Here is a 22586-nt window from a genome sequence, read left to right on the forward strand (position 1 = left end):
CCTTTTCGCCATTTGTTAATAAAATTTTATTTCCCTCTTTAAGCGCTGGAATTGGCTTTTGAGGTTTTTTTAAGAATTTTCGTTAATTTCCAAAAGGGTTTCGAACTGGGATCCAACTTCGAGACATTATTCTCAAAGTTGGTATTTCTCAGAATAGCGAAACGTTTTTGCCTTTCTCGTACAACAAAGTTGTACCGAAAGGCTATCATTTCACTCCGAAAACGAACTTTTTATAGAAACCTCGGAGACCCAGAGTGTTATATACCAATCGACTCAGGTTGATGAGCTGAGCAAATGTCTGTTTGTCCGTGTGTATGTATGTGTGTATGTGTGTGTATGTGTGTGTGTATGTGTGTGTGTATGTGTGTGCACAAAAGCTACGAAAAACATTAGACAACTTTTCATATAGTAATTCTTAACCGATTTTCTCGCAACAAGTTGCATTCGACAGGGGACAAAACCTAGTTGATCACTATTAAATTATAACGATCGACCGTTGCTTTAAAAAGTTATGAAGAAAATGGTACATTTAACCATATTAGCATCATAAAAGGTTGGTGAATTGGCTAAATGCGAGAAAGGCAGTATCACTACTCGGTGAATTAAGTTGTGTTTTTAACTTCATTTTGCAAATCTCGCCAAATAACTTTCAAAGCGGGATCGCGAGTTCTTTGGTATTGCCTTCGCCTCGCATTTTTAAGACGGATCAGTAGCTGAAGATCGTCGTCAATAATAATGGAGTTGAATTTAATTTCACATTTAGGAATTGCAATGCCTCTGGCTTCGACAATTAAATTTGTCAAAGATACGAGCGCATTGTCAATATCACTTTTGGTATCCAAAGGAATATTAACATCAAAATTCCTATCGATATACGTTTTATATAAATCCCAATCAGCTCTATGATAATTAAAAGTAGAGCTGATTGGATTATAAATGGCTTCTTGTGAGATTTCAAATGTCACAGGAAGGTGATCAGAGTCAAAGTCAGCATGAGTTACCAATTGGCCACACAGCTGACTTGAATCCGTTAAAACTAAATCAATTGTAGAAGGATTTCGACTGGAAGAAAAACAAGTAGGGCCATTGGGATATTGAATAGTATAATATTCCGCAGAACAATCATCAAATAAAATTTTGCCGTTGGAATTGCTTTGAGCATTATTCCATGAACGGTGTTTTGCATTGAAGTCACCAATTACGAAGAATTTTGATTTGTTGCGAGTCAGAATTTGAAGATCAGCTCACGCTATGTTTAAAGGCAACTATTATGCAAAGTGAATGCACCTCGCATGTTAAGCCGTTAGGTCATAGTTTTTGACCTCTAGTTTAAGGATCTGTGTCGATTGAAATATTTCGTCGGTGAAAATTTGACTTTTTTACCATTTAAGGGGATATTTTTAACCTAAAAATCTATTCTGACTTTTTAAATTTTTTTGAGGTAAGTTATATAAAATCCAGGTACTGCATTTTTTTCCTGATGCTTCAAGGAAAATTTTCATATAAAAACAATTTTCATATGATGAAAGTAGCAGAAGTTATACTAGAAATACTGTTGATGCCGAACATATATTGCATTTTTCGATAGCGAATTCTTGTGTAACTGCATATTTCATACGTGTCTATCAAAACACCAGCAACCCTGCACCACTTGTTACCATAGAAACAGAATTTAACGCTGGACAGGTCAAGGTAGATGCTCGATTATATTTCAATTGTGTTCATAATCATCTACTGGAAGGAGAAGACTATGACACAATTTTAGACAAAACCCTTCCTCCAGCGCTACATTAGCTGGTAGGATTGGTCTTGGTCTACCAAATTTTCGGCCCTGTAGCAAAAAAAAACCATCCAGACAAATCTGAAGTCTGGACAGAGGTCAACGCAACTCATCACGCTCAACTTGGATTCACTGGGCGTTACTGCCGAAGTCTTTTAGTAAAACGCGGTGTTTTGAATGGAAAATATTGCAATGGTTATTACAAGATATTGGAGAGTCTACCACAGGTAGTTGATTGCTGTTTAAGTGTAACATTGTTGGACTTCTATTCAGATGCCATACGAGCTTTTTTGTGACAGTTGGTTACCAAGACAGACAGTTACCAATCACCGAAAAAAATCTTATTTTGAAATTCCATGTTCTTGAATTTTGTGAGCGCATCACAGGGAGGCCTTACAAAGTATACGGAGCAAACAACGGAAGCCATCCACAAAAATTTCTATACTATCTAGCAAAACTACAAAATGCCAGAGAACCACGAACAGTATGCAAGTTAACTGTTGTCCTCGGTGGTAGCATATAACAGTGGTCACATAATGCAGACGTCCATTGAGGTTCAATCAAGTTTGAAATACAGAACATAAATAGGGGGAATGACGGCTTTGGCAGGTTTTGTTCTATTATTGGCAGGGGGGTTTTTTATAACTGACTAGGTTCAAATTTGGCCTAAACATTCTTTGCATATCAAAGAATATTGTGGCCAAATTTCATAAAATTTGGTCGACAAAAACCCCCCTGCCAATAATAGAACAAAACCTGCCAAAGCCGTCTTTTCCCCTACTACTTTGAACTAGTGCGTAGTTTTAACTTTTTGGTGATTGGAAATGTTAAAGAGTGATATTATGTTCTTAAATTTAATAATACTTCTTCTTATTGCCATTACATCAACCACTCTGACATATGCCGCCTCGGAGCTTAGTGTTCATTTAGCACTTCCATAGTTATTAACTGCGAGGTTTCTAGTCCAAATTACCATTTTCCCATTTGTATATCATGAGGATACGATGATACTTTATGCCCAGGGAAGGCGAGAATATTTCCTAGACAAGACCGGGAATCGAACTCACCCACGTTTAGCATGGTCTTTCAGTGTAGCAGTGTAACATACCGCACGGCTAAGGAAGTCTCCAGATCTATTCATAATAAACCGTAAGAACATTTAAGACTTGCAGTAATTTTAATATAACTTCTACTATTTTCATCATATGAAAAATGTTTTTATATGAAAATATTTATTAAAGCATCAGGAAAAAAGTAGTGGTTGGATTTTATATAACTTGATTCAAAAAAATAAAAAAAAAAATCAGAAAAGGTTTTTAGGTTAAAAATATTACCTTAAATAGTAAAAAAATCAAAATTTCACCGATGAAATATTTTAATCGACACAGATCCTTAAACTAGAGGTCAAAAACTATGATCTAACGGCTTAACATCCGAGGTGCATTCACTTTGCATAATAGTTGCCTTTAAACATAGCGTGAGTTTTCAACAAATTCTACACGAATTTTAAGCCGTCGAACGGCACCAATATGATCAAATCCGTAATTGTCCTCATTGGGTTCCCACCAGAACCGGCTCCAGGTTGGCCATCTGAGTGTGACCAAATTCACTTGGAAATATTCGGCATTAGTTCGAATCGCTTATTCGAGTAAAACCCCGAAGTTTAAGCCGTCGAACGACACCAATATGATCAAATCCGTAAATGTCCTCATTGGGTTCCCACCGGAACCGGCTCCAGGTTGGCCACCTGAAGGTGGTCAAACACACTTTAAAGTATAATGCATGAGCTCCTTTTGCTTTTGTGAATGAATTCAATTCATTTGGGTATTTATACGGTTCCAATATATCCATTTCGGAAGTGTCCACTTTAGGTCCCTACCGGAACCGATATCAAGCAGCCATGTACCCGGAACCAATTGCTGGGTCCTTGAAATCTCAAATATAACATATGATTGCATTTAGATTCACCATTCATAGATTTTTCATGAACAAAATAATTTTTTCGTGAGTTTCTTGGAAAAATTACATTCTGGGTTACCATAGGTACCCCACGGGGTTTTGGCCTCAATCCATTACGAAAATTCACGTCCTCAAGCCATTTCCTGAAAATATATTAAATTTTTGTTCCAACCATGCCTATTTCGTTAAAATCGGGTGATCATTGACGAAATGAGAGCAAATTGAAAAATAATTTTTAGTCGTTTTCGTCTGCTGGTATCGTGGTATATGTGGTAATTTATGTTTGATACGTCTATTAATGACAATGGCGACCCCACCACAGGCGCTGTCAAGACGATCATTTCTGTAGATAAAATAATTTGGATCTCTTTTAATGGAGAGTCTGGGTTTTAAATAAGTTTCTGTTATAATGGCAATATGCACATTATGAACTGTTAGGAAGTTGAATAATTCATCGTACTTTATACCAACCTGAACAGCTTCTGATATGGTATTTGCTTTGAACATTGCATCAATCATGTGATGCAATTGTTCAGTTAAAAATCAAAATCGGAAGCAGTCAGTCACCTGAATCGGCAACATGACCGTTATTTTCCGTTGGGACATGGGTATAAACCTCATTTTGAGAAGAGAAATTTTGTCTACCAGCAGCGATGTTTGCATACGTGGGTACATTCGAAAAATTGGAATTTACTGAAGTGCTTCCTACCCGTTGACGAGCGGCAAAATTTGTTTGTGAATTGTGGTGGGTATGAATTGCTCGACTGGTAACTGGTTTCGAAATTTGAGCGTTTGAAAAATGTCTACCCGTCGAATCTGGGATCCGATTGGAATTTCCCGTCATCAATTTTGCACGGGAATTCAAAACTTTTTTGCGTGAAGGGCATTCCCAGAAATTGGATTTATGATTGCCCCCACAATTTTCACACTTAAATTTATTGGAATCTTCTCTCACAGGACATGCGTCCTTGGCGTGAGAGGTTCCACCACAAATCATGCATTTAGCATCCATGTGACAATGTTTGGTTCCATGACCCCACTTTTGGCACTTACGGGTGGGGTTTTGGAAATTTCCCCCAGGCCTGCGGAAATGTTTTCATGTAACACAGCCATGGGACATAATACAGGCCTTTTCCAACTTTTCATATTATTTGGTTCACTTTTGTTAAAATGAGCTAAATAAAATTCTTGAGAAATGCCGCTCTGTGAAGTACCAGAGTGGGATTTCTTTTTCATCTTAATTACTTGGACTGGGGAAAATCCAAGTAAGTTATAAATTTCAATTTGAATCTCATCCAGTGATTTATCATCACTGGGAGCTTCAAGACGACTTTGAACAATCGCTCAGTTTTGTCGTCGTATGTGAAGAATTTATGGCGCTTCTCAGTGAAATACTGAAGAAGACGTTTGCGATCGTCAAAGGATCCCGGCAAAACGCGGCAGTCACCCTTCCTAGCAATCTGAAATGAAACCTTGATCCCCTGAAGGTTACTCAAAATCTCATTCCGGAAGCCAGAAAACTCGGCAACAGATACCATAATTGGCGGAATCCTTTGCTTTTTCGCATGAATCGAATCACCTGAGCTAGAGGTATATTCGATTTGCTCAATTTCATCATTAATCAAATCGAACTGATTGCTCAGTTCGATTGGAGAAGAATTATTTCCGATATTAGAGTTAGATTCTATTTTTTCCGCGCTTTGGCAAAACGGTCTTGAAACCTTGTTTCTTTGAAGGAAGTGGAGAATTCAGAGACTCCCCCTTCCTCTTGTTTTTATTAATGCTCATTGCTGAGCGTGGAGACGTGACCTTCTAAGAGGTTTTTTCCCAGAACGGTGTCCCTACAGGATTACCACCGCTTGTCGGAATTTTACTTCCGCAAACGGGTCCAACGTAAAACGAAGGCACAGGTCCTTGCAAAGATCGTAACGGGATCAGTGGGTACAAATAGCGCTAAGAAGCACCGTTGAAATCAATAGCCTATTCAGATTACGCCATTAGTGACATAATAATTGGCGTTTCAGGGTAAATACGCTTTATGATGTCATTATTTACGTAATATTCCATACATTTTGCGCTGTCAAAAGATACCCGCTAAAAAGAGTCATAAACAATTTATTACGAACAATTCAAGACAAAATTTTCAAAACGACTTATCTGCTTTTGTAAACAAAGATTCAAACGACGATTTGACGAATCTGATAGCTCTCCCACGCAAACCAACACCATCAACAGGTAGCGGAATCCTTCACTTACCTATTGATGGTTTTGGTTTGCGTGGGAGGGCTATCATATTCGTCAAATCGTCGTTGGAATCTTTGTTTACAAAAGCAGATAAGTCGTTTTGAAAATTTTGTCTTGAATTATTACGAGAGAGCTTTCGTTCTAACTGGGATGCAGGGAGAAATTCAACAAAACAAAACTGACAACACGCTTAAAATCAATAACACAGAGATGTGTTTGCATCACACAAAACGGACCTAATGGAACGTACACACGGTCAAGCAGTTCGACCAACATTGACTCCACCTCCCGTTTATTCAAACATTCATTAATTTTTATCAACACCGACACGAACAATCAATTTATTCGACCAACAATATCACACACGAACGACCGAAGCACCAACTCGAGCACCAACCATCAAAAAATATATGGGGGTTTGTGCAACTTCACTACAAATGCTCAAACATGTTCGGCGAACCTTGACTCCACCCCCGACAACTCAAACCAAAATCAAACCGTTTTAATTTTTTCCAACTGAGCCGCCAACTGTCAAATGGTTGTTCGAACAACTTCACACACGTTCAAACAAAGCAGCAACCGAAGCGATTTCTTGGGGGCGGAGTCAATGTTCGTCAAACTGCTTGACTGGTGTGTACGTTGCATAATGCGGAACATCCCCTAGATGAGCGATAGTTACACAGCCACAAAAATAGCTCGTGTGGTTTTATTGAAACTTGGATTTCAATATTTTCAACAGTATTTGGTTCCTCATGAAACAAGGAATCTGTACAAACGTTTACATGTTGAAAAGGACCGTTATCACGACCGTACGAGGCATTTTTGTGCTTGTGTAACTGTCGCTCATCTAGGGGATGTTTCACATTAGGTCCGTTTTGTGTGATGCAAACACATCTCTGTGTTATTGATTCTAAGCGTGAAGCGTCACGCTCTCTTTGCCAGAGAGAAAATTATCTCTGTTTTCATTTCGTTTCGTAGTTGACAGTCATGCTCTTTCTGTCGCAGCAGGGTCGAATGCATGTTAGATGGAAATCTTCTGAGCGCTGAAGAATAACTCGGATTGTGATGGTTTTGTGGAAAGCATTTTATATGATGAAAAATAATGATGCTAATTATTTATTCTCCACTTATTCCACTTATTCAATATTCTCCACAATTCAAAAACAGATGCTCTCTAGAATTAACATGAAGTATTTAACTTAAACCTAGATTTAATAGAACAAATCGAATAAATTTTCAAAGTTCAAGGGCCAATGCGGCAGACAATTTAAAACGTAGGAATGGTTGTAAAACGAATATATTTGATGAATAAACATGATTTCATAAATTGTTTCAATTCTGTTCCTTGAATGGCTTAATATACTTCGGATTTCAACATTCTTCACGTGGGACAACTGTACGATTTGAATGGAATGTATATATAAAGTAGAATAACCTTAAATAAAACATGGATTGGTAATGCATTAATTAATCCAAAATCCAGTTTAAATTATATCACATTCACACGATTCGATTTTGTTAGAAGCTGTATCATTGATTGTTGAGTAGAACGCAATGGTTCAGTTTCCATTTTTGAAAAAAAAAATAAATTGCTGAGTTGCTCTTCATACATGGAGATACTGGTGGAAATACATTTTAGTTCGATAATATTTCTTGAAAATTGGTCCAATCGTCCTTTTTTTTTATTTATTTGTGAGAATTCCCAAAAGTATCTAAATTTTTCTATCAAATCTCCGTTCGATCATAATACAGAATCAAAATACTTTTTGAACTTAATAAAATATTTTGAGGAATAGTCTGATTCCCCGAAGAACGGCGCACCCAACTAATGAATGTAGCTGCGCTCGTTATCCTTAATCAGAGCTTCAAATATTCATCGAAAATCCCTTTTCATATTTTTTTTTTATTTTTTTTTTCGTGGAAACTTTGTTCAGAAAAAAATGTTCGATTGTCGCCACACAAATGCTTGATTTCGCAAATTAAATTTTAAACCTCTCCTTGAATTCAACCCTGTATTAGCGTGCAAATGAGGAAACATGGAAACGTCAAAATATATTATCTTGCTGCAGTCTGAACACCTCGTAATAATTGGATACCCTCTCACTTAACAAAGTCATAAATAGCCCAATCTGAATAGGCTATAAAATAGCTTCGGGTAGTATGAAAAACTTCCTTCCGCAAAGAGAGAAAGAACCGCACAGCACGAAAGCACGATGCGGTCTGTCGTATATTATGCATAATTCCAAGCTATACATAGGCATCCACATTTATTTGTTAGGTGTACATGATCTTCTGCATATGAGGCTGTAAACATTTTCATTGCTATTTTTTTACTATAGAACGCCAGATCATTTTCAGCCATCGTTCCGCCTTTTCGGATAGTGGTCTGTGCAATCAGTTTTGCCGATCGAACTAACAATTTTGATATAGAAAATCTGGAAATAAATATCGGATGACTTATTTGGTTTATTATGAAAGTACCAAAAACTTTACTTACGCTCTTCGTGATTTTGCCAAGCATCATAAGGGGTCATTTTGCCATTATTCCTAGTATTTTGCAAATCTTAAGTTATTTGTTTAAATTTAAAATGGCCAAGTGTCTAAAAAATTGTCTTTTGAAAGCAGCAAAACCACAAACACCGAATGAAGATGGTCGATGGCAGGGTCGATGATGGTCTTTTTTATAGCCTTGAAGAAGCACTTGATTTTTTTCCGCTTAGGTTTCTTGAAACGCGAAGTTTTGAATTGAGGAGACTTTGACAGCTCGTTCAGTTGTCAGAGTGTATATTTATTCATAGCCAGTATTGCCAAATCAAAAAAGTAAATAGCTCATTTGAAAATTTTCTACCTCTCAGTCGGAAAATTTTAGCTTTCAAATCTACAATGTTTCGTTGACAAAACAAATTTCAAATTAAAAGTTTTGTTCTCACAGTAAACGTTTCGTTACTCGAAATCACTAGAAATGAACAACTTTCAAAACAAAAGTACAATGTTCTCAAAAGCGCCGGAGAAGTGTGTGAAAACTTGTTTTTTTCAATGCCCTTGAGAAGAAGTGAAGTGCAGTGATAAGCCCACCAAATCGCGAACGGCTATTAAATTGGCACGAAACTGCTGATTTATGCTTTAATTCGTGCCGAAAGGCATAGAACTCTTTGAAGAAACATGTTCATTATCACGGGAAGTAAATAAATATGCTGTGAGCTGGTTAGTAATTTGAATATCAAACTTTTGTTCGGTGCCGTTCGATGCATTCGAATGTTGGTAGGAGAGGAGTGCGGGAGGTATGGTATTGACCCGTGGAAGCTCCGGTGCCATATTGACTGCCATCGTGGTACTCTTACAACTATGTCCTTAAAAACGCAAAGAAAAAATGTTCTAGCATAGGATGCAATGCTTGTTTTTCTCCTGGTTTATTTAAATGAGATGAAGGTGAACATCGGTTGCAATTGAGCAACCGGTTAACTGCCCCTATTCGCATAAGCGTCCCATGTCAGTTTCCTCAACTTGAGAAATATGCCGTTGAATATTTCAAACTCGTTTTACTTGGAGAACTAGAAAAAATTCTAATAAATCGATAAAACCAGCAACCTTTCTGAAAATTTGGCATAATATTCTTTATCTGTATACACTGCTATGGGACTATAAAATAAACAATTATTACATTGATGTTCTGTGCGAGAGCGTATCAAAATCGGGAATGTGACTGGTATGCGAATGAATAGCAAGATGGGACAGCACAAGTGGGCTTTAATTTTCAAATTTCTAGAACAAAACCTATTATTTTATCAGTTCATTTTAAGCATATTTCTGGAAGAAATCAAAATCGTCAAAAATCGACATTGGACTCTTATGCGAATCGCGGCAGTTAACTCCATTGAAAACTGCACGCCAAAATAAACTTGACTCATCATCATGATTTTAATACCAGAACCCAAACTGTGGGTCGCGAAAGATAAAACGTGATTCATACTCTTGTTGGATGGCTAGAGAACAACAAATTTACGAAGCCAATTCTTTGTTTGTCAAATACAATGACAATGTCTTCCAAAAAATATTCCAAATCTTACCCAAATGCAATCCAAAACTAAGCAGTATTGAGCTTCATTACTAATAAGATTTAAGAACAACCTTATCAAGATAAGAAAATCCATGCTAATCCAAATTCAATCCAAATCAAATCCAATGCAAATTCAATCCAAAACTAATTCAAATCCAATCTAAATCGAATCCAGTCCAATCCAATCCAATTCCAATCCAAACTCAATCTAAATCGAATCAAAATTCAATCCAAATCCAAATCTTAACCAAGTCCAATCCAAATCCAAATCTAAATCCAATCCAATTCCTATCCAAATCCAAACCAAATCCAATACAATTCAAGCCAATCCAAATCCAATTCAAATCCATTCCAAAACCAAATCAAATCCGCACATTGAATCCAACAAGTTTCGCGTATAGTACACCATCAACTAGTACTGCTAGCCAATAATTCCAAACTAATCTTACGCATAAAAAATTCGAACTTCCGAATAGCTTGATTTTTCAAATTCCATGATATCTGCTCCTACAGATAATCCCGCTATGGCTACTAAGTCAGTACATTCCAAGTTAAATTTCTAGGTAATATATTTGGCTTTCCGAACAGTTTCGAACTGTACAGCATTGAATATTTCTCTATTTCTCTCAGATTTCTTTACATCATTGCCCAACTGGTAGTCTCATGTACGTCGCCAAGTGGCTTCATGAAATCTAAATTTGTTTTAATCAAAATCAATTCTCACAGGACTTTGAAATTTTCTAGATCGTAAACCAATTTCGGTTCCATACGCAGCTTGTAGTTTTACAAACTACAATACATTTTCGGCCACCTTTCAGACACGCCTTATAGTTTTCTAAATTACAAACCATTTCCACCGATTTTCCAGACGCGCTTTGTAATTTTGCAAACCACAAACCAATGTCTTACGGTCTTCCAGGCGAGGCACACACAATTTTTCCAGCGGTCTTCTAGACGCGTCACCACAAACCATTTTTATATGGTCTTTTGCAAACCACAAACCATTTTCCGACGGTCTTCAAGACGCGTCTTGTGATTTTGCAAACCACAAACCATTTTCCGACGGTCTTCGAGACGCGTCTTGTGATTTTGCAAACCACAAACCATTTTCCGACGGTCTTCGAGACGCGTCTTGTGATTTTGCAAACCCCAAACTATTTTCTGACGGTCTTCGAAACGCGCCTTGTGATTTAGCGAACCACAAACCATTTCCGACGGTCTTCGAAACGCGTCTTGTGATTCAGCGAACCACAAACCATTTTCCGACGGTCTTCGAGACGCGCCTTGTGATTTTGCAAACCCCAAACCATTTTCCGACGGCCTTCGAGACGCGTCTTGTGATTTTGCAAACCCCAAACCATTTTCCGACGGTCTTCGAGACGCGTCTTGTGATTCAGCGAACCACAAACCATTTTCCGACGGTCTTCGAGACACGTCTTGTAATTTTGCAAACTGAAATATATCACTTGTCACAATTCAACCACTTTAATTCAACTCATCTCATGAAATCAGCTTTTTATTTTTTTTATTTTTTTTTTATTCTTTATTAAAGTGTTTTCATGAAATCAGCGACAGAATCCAAAAAAATAGACTGGCTGGATCGCCAAAATGTGTGACCCTAAATGGCCGGAACTAAGTTGTGACAGCGACTCTCCGTGGATGCGTGTGCACGCCACGGAGGTCTGACTAGAAGAGGCAAAGTCATGGCTTGCTGCTCGCCGATTGACACGCTGATGTGTGAATCTATTAACACACGCTGAAGGCATTTTACTCAAACCCCACACACGTAGAGGTTATGGACGGCCCATGGCTTGTGGGGGCGATGAACCGCAAACGCGATGGGCTTTCGGCCTTCGAGGTGGCGACGGAACAGCTGGACGCCATCATCGATTTTGCGTCATCGAAGCATAATATTAGTAAGGACCTCAAGAGGAGCTTGCTGAAACTTCGAATGTCGAGGTTGGACGCCAAGCTGGAGAGAGTGGTCGGGACGGACAGTCTCCAGGGGATGAGCTCCCTGGGGGCCGCTCCAAAACGCGGAGGGTTACTACCCCGAACAAGGGTAGTGGGGCTGAGAAGCTGAACCTCGGACAGGTACCTCTAAAACCGGGGGAGGAAGGACCTGGAAAGGTCCGTCCACCCAAGAAAGACGGTAGTAAGGGGTTACGGCAGGCTGAGAGCTCTCAGCCGCACCAGGCCAGGGAAATATAGGGGGATGACGAGAACAAGAGGAAACCGAAGACGTCAATGGCCGAAAAGAAGGCCCAGGAGAATGAGGGTAGCAACCAGTCTAGGGTAGGCGCCAATCGCTCCATGGGCGATGCCCTAGTCATCAAGACGGACGAGGCTAAGTAATCGGACGTCTGAAGGCGATGAGGAGTGACGTCAAACTCGGTGAACTCGGCGCCGACGTACGTCGAATAAGACGTACCCGGATGGGCGAGATGATCCTCGAGCTGAAGCGGGGCGTCTCGCAAAAGGGCGAGACGGTCAAGGTGAGGGCACTCACGACGGAGGTGAATCTAAGGGTTAAAGACCTGGACGAGATCACCGAAGTCGAAGAGCTCGTAACGGCACTACGGCGACAGTGTGAAGTGGAGACGCCCACCGCAGCCGTGCGGCTACAGAAAGGTCCGGCAGGGACGCAGGTAGCATTGGTTCGGCTATATGTAGCGGACACCTCCAAGGTAGTCAAGTTAGGCAGCGTCAAGGTGGGATGGCCGGTGTGCCGTGTGGGCATATACGAGCAACCCGAAGTTTGCTTCAAGTGCCTGGAGCGGGGCACAAGCAATGGGACTGCAAAGGCCCTGATAGAAGCAAGCTCTGCCGACGCTGCGGATTGGAGGGACATAAGGCACAATGCTGCACGAACCCTCCCAATTGTTTAATTTGTTCCAGCAAAGCTGCGAACAGCAAGCACCCCATGGGGGGTTCGATGTGCCCGGCGTTTAAGGCGTGGGTCAAGAGGCGCCATGGGGAAATCACTTTCTACCTGACCCAGGTCCCAGGGTTACAGGCCATGGTTGCTTCAGACAGTATCTACACCGGTACGGACACTCGGCCTCGCCCGAGTGTCCGGTGTGCGCAGGTTTAGAGGAAACGGCGGAACACGTGTTGTTCGTGTACCCGCATTTTCGCACAATGCGTGACCACATGGCTAGTTCAGGCGCAAGTCGCAGTTCGGAGTCGGCTTCATGACTCATACTGGTGCCCTGTGGTCGAACTCCATCCTTTTATCGAACAAGTGGCCGCGCGAAGAACAACATGGTATCGTAGCTTTCGCAGCGTCGGTCAACCGGGCGGGTTCCGAGCCCGAGGACGGAAAGGAATCCTCGTCAAGGCTGGGGCAGGCGTAGGCACCGCGTCGGCAGGTCCCTCTGTGTGTTGGTGAATAGGCCCTATCGCAGAGAGGTCGATTTGGGGTGCACGCGGCATCCTCATTCTTGATACCAGCCGTGCAGAGGAAAGCAGGCGTGAAGTCGACCCTTCCCACCTTCCGAGAACATAAGGCGTGGTAAGGCCACCTGGAAAGCCGGCAATGCCGGTACAACTTTGTTGTACGAGGAAGGCAAAAACGATGCCAAATATTTGCAAGCAGTTTTTTTGTCTACACTTTTTTGCCTTTCTCTTACTCTAAGTACTATAGCCTTTAATATATTCGGGCCAGAGGTGAGCCAGCCGAGGGCTGAAAACCTCTTAAATAAAGACGATAATAATAATATATTCGCTCCAAAAACAAACTTTTTATCGGAGGCCCGGAGACCCAAAGTGTCATAGACCAATCGACTAAGCTCGACGGATTGAGGTGATGTCTGTGTGTTTGTGTATGCGCACCAAAAGTCTAGCACACTTTTTTGGTACTTATCCGAAACCGTAAGACCGTAAGACATAAAATGCATTCTATTTAATTACTATTTTTTTATAAAAATAATAGTAGTTTGTGCAACTAGTTGCAAAAAGATGATTTTTTCAGCACGAGTTGTACGAGTGCTGAAAAAATCGAGTTTTGCAACGAGTTTCACATGCTATTTTTTGCAATGACGAAAAATGGGCTTTAATACGATAAATCTGTACCAAAATGGTACAATTTTATTCACTTCACATGATCAATCTTGCCAAAATATCATGCTGCTGCTGGAAACAAACATATTCCATGTTATCGTGCCACATTGTATGCTCGACAGACCATAAAGCGATAGATAAACCTGCCTTTGCAGAATTTGATGTCATGCCCATTAAATTATTTCATTTATTATGTGACACGAAGAATACACTATTTGAACACTCACCCAAGCTAATTGAGCTAAATGTGGTCATGTAACTACTGTTCCAATGCTGGTTTTCATTATAGCACCCAAATGAGTGCTATAATGGATTTTATGCAACCCATGAACCCATGTTCATTAAAGCACCGATTTCATTGGTATGGAAAAGTAGGCCGTTTCATCACTCAAATGTAAACTGTAAACCAGGTATTATGATCAGGAATTGCAAAAAATACTATTTTTCATAAAAAAAGCGCATAAAAAGCCTAGCTCACTTTTTTGTACTTACCCTCAATCGATTTACTTGCAACAGGTTGCAATCGACGGGAAATCCTGTCCCATTGTTTCCTTTTGAAAATTGGTCGGATTTAACTATGGGCTTTGAAGTTAGGGTCAAAATATTTTTTTATTTAACATACCACTGTACGAAAATGTAGCTCACTTTTTTGGTACTTTTCATAAACCAATTTACTCACAACAAGTTACATTCAACGGGGAATCCTATCACATCCTATTGAAAATGGCCGGATCGGTCTACGGGCTAAGCAGTTATGGTCAAAATAATATTTTTATTACGCGTGAGAAAGGCACAATTACCAATAGGTTGATTAATCAGGGTTTTTACAGATGGGATTGACTTGCGATTCACGGCAGTGTAGTAGTTTCAAGTAATTATAGATTTCCAATCTTTCGATTGATGTTTACAAAGCTTTCTTTCAATGAATATAATAAAACAACTTATTTACAATGAGTCGTTAGTCAAACTACGCACTTTTCTAGTTATCCTACTTACTTGCTACATCTTTCTACGAGTCTTTGTCAATGTTAATAACTTTTTCTTAAGCTCATTAGTGTTAACTGCAGATTCTGTTTTCTTGTCACTATCAATTCATCAACGAATCACTTATTTCTTTTCTCTTATTTCTCTAAGCTTTAAGAAACGCCGACCATTTAGCCTTATCGTTCACATATATTTCTCAACAAGCGTGCCTAACACTGTCTTAGAATATTAAATACTTTATACTTATTTTCTTTCGATTCTAACCTAATCTAATGAAGTTCATCAATAACTGGACGTTCCATGTTGTACAAGCAAGCATTGAATAGTATTTTGTAAATCTGCACCAATTCTTCACGATTCAGAGGAATGTTTACCTAACTTTCCGTGGTTTGATCCATGAATAGTTGCGGAATTCCCGGCTGTGGCGATTGCCGTATCGCCCACAGACACCGGAGGAGATTCTTTTCTAAAGATTCCGAGTTCAATAATGTTGATGTCCGTGCGGTTTTGGGACGTTCTTATCCGCCTGGGTCAGTAATCGCCTCCGTTCATGTAGGTCATCTCGTCGCCCCAGTCCGACGTTTGCGGAGGTTCGTTGTAGCAGCAGGATTTTTTCAGCAGGAATGTGACATGTTTCTGGCGAAGGACGCACACGTACATGATGAAGGGGGCTTGCAGGGCGTTCACGACAATGTGCGTGTAGAGCAGGGCGTCGTAGTGCAGCCAGGAAAGGATCAGAAACAGCCACGAGATGCTCATGATGAGGAAAATGAGCGAGAACATCACGAAGCTGGAAAAATAGAAAGATGTTAAATGACTGCATACATATTGACTGATTAATACTCACTTCCCCTTCAGTTTGTGGTGTATCCGACCGTACGTATTCATCCGGTTGATGAACTTCATCGTGGTGACGTAGAAGAATATGTTCACCAGAATGATGAACGCAATCGGAGTGAAGAACACAGCAATACCCAACCAACCGATGTTATCTTGGTCTTCGAAGATGCTTGAATTCCTCGCATCGGGTCCGTCCAGGAAAAAGTGAGAGAAAATCGCTACCGAAGCCATGGTAGCCGTTGCACCCCAAGCATAACCGGAGTACCAACAGTATTTGCGACCGTCGGTAACTCGGAGGAAGACGTTACGCGCTCGGAATGTTTTCCAGATGTAGTAGCCCAAGCTGTTGAGCCAGAAGAAGGCACCGAGTAGACTGATGTAGAAGAAGGAATCCGCTACGACGAAGCTGACGTGATTGCTGAATTCGGTGAATATCCGGACCAGGTCGGCTGCTTGACTTATTATGAGGCAGACTGTAATTGATGTGACGATATTTCCAACCAGATCTCTGCGAATAACAGAAAAGTAATGTTGAATTCGTAATTATGTATGAATTAAAGTACACCAACCTGAGGGTAGGTAACACAAAGTAGATAATCGCCACCACCAGCAGGATTACAATAGCCATCCCGTGGCATATCGGGTTGATTATTTTACGCAGCAAAAAGTCCGTGTCCGTCCAACGGATTGCTTTCTCGGGTGAGCAAACCGTAGCGAAAATTCCCTCCGGCTGTTTCTCGTTGCTGCTCAGTGCCTTGTCCAGACAGTACTGACCCTGTTCGTAGTCGTACTGGAAGGGCGCCTCGGTGTGAATCCTGGCCACGTAGAGGTGGTTCCACTCGTCTTCCGGCTCATTCCGGGCGTGTGGATCCAGTATCAGGTGACGCACCTTCCCATCCGGGAAAAGAATCAGCTTATCCTCGCTCTGTGGTTCGACGGCGATGGTGGTACCGCAAACGTGTGTGTGCATGGAATGGACGGATAAAATGAACAAGTAATTTAACGCTTGTCAGACAACCTGAGCTCTGGCGTTGAGGTTTTAGCTTAGGTGCTCATTGGCAGCGGTGGCATCATTTTCACCATCAACCAAGAGAGCTTTGATTAGTTTGTGACACCACCACGTTTTGTGACATTGAAGCTGATGAGCCACAATACAATGAGCTCTGGTTTGTGGGTGGCGTCTGGCCTACAAAGGACTCTGATTGGTGGATGGTGTTTGTTGAGGTATTACAGGATATGAATATGCAAGCTCGAGCACCAAGTTATTCCACCGACTTTTGTGTCGCAATTGAAGACATTCAAAACAAATCTAGTTTAAAATTTGTAATATTTTTTTATATATTTCTTGGGCTATGCAAAAAACTTAAACAACGCAAACAGTTTCAGTTTCACCTTGTTGACATTTCTTTTTGAAATTTTACTTTTTTTAATCCTTAAGATTTCGAACTATCTTTTTTATTGCAACAAGATTTAACGCTGATAAATTTTACCTTTTCGTAGTGGAAGATAGGCCACTTTTGCATGGTGCCACAGTCTGGGGCCCCAATGATGTACTTGATGGCTTCGACCTGGATGTTCTGCTCGCCATTGCGTCCGGTGAATTGTGGTATCCATGAAGCTGTAAAGATTAAAAGAAAAATTAAATGAGTTCCGTGCTTACTTACTGACTTACAATGGACGTTAATTCGAATTTGAAAGTAATTTCTCGTAAAAATTCCGGTGATAAAAAAATTTTCCGTGGAAACTCTTTGAATTTCCCATGAAAATTCGAAGGAATTTCCGGAGAAAATCCTAGAAAAAACAAAAGAATTTCCCGTGGAAATCCGAAAAAAATTCCCGTTGAAATCCAAAGGAATTTCCCGAGGAAATCCGAAGGAATTTCCCCGAGGAAATCCGAAGGAATTTCCCCGAGGAAATCCGAAGGAATTTCCCCGAGGAAATCCGAAGGAATTTCCCCGAGGAAATCCGAAGGAATTTCCCCGAGGAAATCCGAAGGAATTTCCCCGAGGAAATCCGAAGGAATTTCCCGAGGAAATCCGAAGGAATTTCCCGAGGAAATCGAAGAATTTCCCCGAGGAAATCGAAGGAATTTCCCGAGGAAATCGAAGGAATTTCCCGAGGAAATCGAAGGAATTTCCCGAGGAAATCGAAGGAATTTCCCGAGAAATCGAAGGAATTTCCTGAGGAAATCTGAAGGAATTTCCCCGAGGAAATCAAAGGAATTTCCCGAGGAAATCGAAGGAATTTCCCCGAAATCGAAGGAATTTCCCCGAGGAAATCGAAGGAATTTCCCGAAATCGAAGAATTTCCCCGAAATCGAAGGAATTTCCCCGAGGAAATCCGAAGGAATTTCCCGAGAAATCGAAGGAATTTCCCCGAGGAAATCGAAGGAATTTCCCGAGGAAATCGAAGGAATTCGAAGGAATTTACGAGGAAATCGAAGGAATTTCCCGAGGAATCGAAGAATTTCCCCGAGAAATCGAAGAATTTCCCGAGAAATCGAAGGAATTTCCCGAGGAAATCGAAAATTTCCCGAGGAATCGAAGAATTTCCCGAGGAAATCGAAGGAATTTCCCGAGGAAATCGAAGGAATTTCCCGAGGAATCGAAGAATTTCCCCGAGGAATCTGAAGGAATTTCCCGAGGAAATCGAAGGAATTTCCCGAGGAAATCGAAGGAATTTCCGAGGAAATCGAAGGAATTTCCCTAGGAAATCCGAAGGAATTTCCCCAAAGAAATTCGAAGGAATTTCCCGAGGAAATCCGAAGGAATTTCCCGAGGAAATTCGAAAGAATTTCCCGAGGGAATTCGAAGGAATTTCCCAAGGAAATCCGAAGGAATTTCCCCAAAGAAATCCGAAGGAATTTCCCCAAAGAAATCCGTAGGAATTTCCCCAAAGAAATCCGAAGGAATTTCCCCAAGGAAATCCGAAGGAATTTCCCTAAAGAAATCCGAAGGAATTTTCCCCAAAGAAATCCGAAGGAATTTCCCCAAAGAAATCCGAAGGAATTTCCCCAAAGAAATCCGAAGGAATTTCCCCAAGGAAATCCGAAGGAATTTCCCCAAGGAAATCCGAAGGAATTTCCCCAAGGAAATCCGAAGGAATTTCCCCAAGGAAATCCGAAGGAATTTCCCCAAGGAAATCCGAAGGAATTTCCCCAAGGAAATCCGAAGGAATTTCCCCCCAAGGAAATCCGAAGGAATTTCCCCCCAAGGAAATCCGAAGGAATTTCCCCCCAAGGAAATCCGAAGGAATTTCCCCGAGGAAATCCGAAGGAAGGAATTTCCCCGAGGAAATCCGAAGGAAGGAATTTCCCCGAGGAAATCCGAAGGAAGGAATTTCCCCGAGGAAATCCGAAGGAAGGAATTTCCCCGAGGAAATCCGAAGGAAGGAATTTCCCCGAGGAAAGCAGAAGGAAGGAATTTCCCCGAGGAAATCCGAAGGAAGGAATTTCCCCGAGGAAATCCGAAGGAAGGAATTTCCCCGAGGAAATCCGAAGGAAGGAATTTCCCCGAGGAAATCCGAAGGAAGGAATTTCCCCGAGGAAATCCGAAGGAAGGAATTTCCCCGAGGAAATCCGAAGGAATTTACCCAAGGAAATCCGAAGGCATTTCCCCAAGGAAATCCGAAGGAATTTCCCCAAGGAAATCCGAAAGAATTTCCCCAAGGAATTCCCCCGAATCCGAAGGAATTTCCCCAAGGAATTTCCCCGAATCCGAAGGAATTTCCCCGAGGAAATCCGAAGGAATTTCCCCGAGGAAATCCGAAGGAATTTCCTCGAGGAAATCCGAAGGAATTTCCCCGAGGAAATTCGAAGGAATTTCCCGAGGAAATTCGAAGAAATTTCCCGAGGAAATTCGAAGGAATTTCCCGAGGAAATCGAAGGAATTTACCGAGGAAATCAAAGGAATTTCCCGAGGAAATCGAAGGAATTTCCCGAGGAAATCGAAGGAATTTCTCGAGGAAATCGAAGGAATTTCCCCGAGGAAATCGAAGGAATTTCCCGAGGAAATCGAAGGAATTTCCCGAGGAAATCGAAGAATTTCCCGAGGAAATCGAAGGAATTTCCTGAGGAAATCGAAGAATTTCCCCGGGGAAATCAAAGGAATTTCCCCGAGAAATCGAAGGAATTTCCCGAGGAAATCGAAGGAATTTCCCGAGGAAATCGAAGGAATTTCCCGAGGAAATCGAAGGAATTTCTGAGAAATCGAAGGAATTTCCCGAGGAAATCGAAGGAATTTCCTCGAGAAATCGAAGGAAATTTCCCGAGGAAATCGAAGGAATTTCCCGAGAAATCGAAGGAATTTCCCGAGGAAATCGAAGGAATTTCCCGAGGAAATCCGAAGGAATTTCCCCGAGGAAATCCGAAGGAATTTCCCCGAGGAAATCCGAAGGAATTTCCCCGAGGAAATCCGAAGGAATTTCCCCGAGGAAATCCGAAGGAATTTCCCCGAGGAAATCCGAAGGAATTTCCCCAGGGAAATCCGAAGGAATTTCCGCAGGGAAATCCGAAGGAATTTCCGCAGGGAAATCCGAAGGAATTTCCCCAGGGAAATCCGAAGGAATTTCCCCAGGGAAATTCGAAGGAACTCCCCCAGGGAAATCCGAAGGAATTCCCCCAGGGAAATCCGAAGGAATTTCCCCAGGGAAATCCGAAGGAATTTCCCCAGGGAAATCCGAAGGAATTTGCCCAGGGAAATCCGAAGGAATTTGCCCAGGGAAATCGAAGGAATTTCCCAGGAAATCGAAGGAATTTCCCAGGAAATCGAAGAATTTCCCCAAGGAAATCCGAAGGAATTTCTCCCCAAGGAAATCCGATGGAATTTCCCCTCAAGGAAATCCGAAGGAATTTCCCCAAGAAAATTCGAAGCAACTTCCCCACAAAAATCTGCCGGAATTTCCCCGAAGAAATCCGAAGGAATTTCCTCGAAGAAATCTGACGGAATTTCCCCCAAAAAATCCGAAGGAATTTCCCCAAGGAAATCCGAAGGAATTTCCCCGATGAAATTCGAAGGCTTTGTCCTAAAATATCCGGCGGGATTTCCTAAGCAAATTTGATGGAATTTTCTGTGGATTTTCTAACGAATGTCTAGTAGAAATATGAAGAGAAGTGGAAGTTATGGAGTTCATAGGACTTTTATTTTTACCACTAGTATCAGATTCTAAGTGTTTGGAATCGGGACATTTTTCCTAAACTCAGTAAATGTGATTCTAAAACTCACTTATAATAAACTATTGAAGTAAGTGTGCCGAGATTAGTATTTACTTTTGCGTTTCACATGTATTTTGTTGAGATAGCGAATGGGAACATTTTTCGGTTTTCTGCAAGCATCAAAAAAATAAAGCAACACAATTTACAAATGTTTGCAATTGCACAAAAAACTTATATTTATTAGACTAGAAACATGCTTTTTCCAAGTCGCTTCAGTTCGCAACAACACGAGCATCAACGATGAAGCATCCGTGGGACTGCTGGGTCTGATCCACGAGATCGATTTCGATGGTCACACCGACCAACGGGTAGATGGCAGTAATCGGCATGCTCAGATGGAAAGTGACCTCTTCTCCGGTCGAGAGTGGGCAACGGGACAGCACCAACCAGTTGCAAGCAGCGGCACGTTCCGCCGGCAGCTCGTAGGGGACAGTGATTCCCAAGGCAGTAGCCCGCACAAGGGGGCGCAGGTCGGTGACCTCCTGAACTGTATTGCAAGATTGAAACGATTAGCTTTTGGACACTATCAACCATCGTTATCGGTACTTACGAGCAGTGAAGTCCATAGCCATGTTGGCGTCACTTCCACGAGGCAGCAAACATGGCTGCGAGTCGCAATTTTCAATGCGCACTGCGCTGGGAGAAGGACGAACTCCGGCACATGGACGGAAGGCAACCTGTGACCAGGACTGGTGGTCAACGTTGTCGGCGTTCTGCAGCATAACAGCTGGAACGAGCGTAGCCAGAAGCAAAAACTTGAACATTTTGGTGGTGCTTTGTGGTCAAACTGGGAATGTTCACTCGATATTGGAATGAGATCAACTGATGGTCTTCCAGATCGGGAAGTAAAGTTTTTATACGGATTCGAACGTGAGCGAATCTTGATAAGATTTTATCATTTATCAATAGGCATGCATGTCAACGTTGATGACGAACATTATGACAGGTGTTCAAGTGGACACCTGGGGAGCTACGCATTGCAACAGGTGCGCTATTGAGAAAGTTTTGTTTATATTCCGGAGATAAGATTCTCATCGCATATTCTCATAGTCATGTTCTAATCTGCTTCACAAAATGTTACTGGACTTTCTTAGCAGTCTCACGGAAACACAGGTTTTGTTGAGATCAGTAACAAATTTCTTTAGAAAATTTTCAGTATTACTTTGAATAGAGGAAATGACGGCTTTGGCAGGTTTTGTTTTATTATTGTCAGGGAGGTTTTTGTTGACTAAATTTTATGAAATTTGGCGACAATATTCTTTGATATGCAAAGAATGTTTAGGCCAAATTTGAGCATAATTAGTTATAGAAAACCCCCTGACAATAATAGAACAAAACCTGGTAAAGCCGTCATTTCCCCTAATTCGTGTAGGGTTTACACTAAGTAGATTTTTTTTTAATTGTAGAAATATGATGTAATATAAGAAATATAAATTTTAGCCTTCAAT

The 22586-nt window shown here is 41.1% G+C and overlaps 3 protein-coding genes across 4 annotated transcripts in view; 1 reads left to right on the top strand and 2 right to left on the bottom strand.

The window, feature by feature from the left end:
- The window catches only part of LOC134227241 (RNA helicase aquarius), a 355300-nt gene that overhangs the window by 4700 nt on the left and 328014 nt on the right, over positions 1–22586 (top strand). The gene's annotated exons all lie outside the window — the stretch shown is intronic.
- LOC134227214 (probable G-protein coupled receptor Mth-like 5) overlaps positions 15256–22586 on the bottom strand; it is a 127727-nt gene continuing 120396 nt past the window's right edge. For both annotated transcript variants that reach the window (XM_062708563.1, XM_062708572.1), the window contains exons 3-6: positions 17417–17544; positions 16496–16851; positions 15934–16434; positions 15256–15876 (exon numbers count right to left, since the gene is read on the bottom strand). In XM_062708563.1, coding sequence (XP_062564547.1) covers positions 15618–15876; positions 15934–16434; positions 16496–16851; positions 17417–17544 — 1244 coding nt within the window. In that variant the 3' untranslated portion in view covers positions 15256–15617. The remainder of the gene's footprint in view (positions 15877–15933; positions 16435–16495; positions 16852–17416; positions 17545–22586) is intronic.
- On the bottom strand, positions 21298–21950 carry LOC134227229 (NPC intracellular cholesterol transporter 2-like). The gene is made up of 2 exons (XM_062708582.1): positions 21689–21950; positions 21298–21625 (listed from the first exon to the last, which is right to left on the bottom strand). Exons 1-2 carry the CDS (start codon positions 21900–21902, stop codon positions 21351–21353), a joined length of 489 nt encoding a protein of 162 aa, XP_062564566.1. The 5' UTR covers positions 21903–21950; the 3' UTR covers positions 21298–21350.

Source organism: Armigeres subalbatus, chromosome 1 (assembly GCF_024139115.2).
Source record: "Armigeres subalbatus isolate Guangzhou_Male chromosome 1, GZ_Asu_2, whole genome shotgun sequence".
NCBI lineage: Eukaryota > Metazoa > Arthropoda > Insecta > Diptera > Culicidae > Armigeres > Armigeres subalbatus.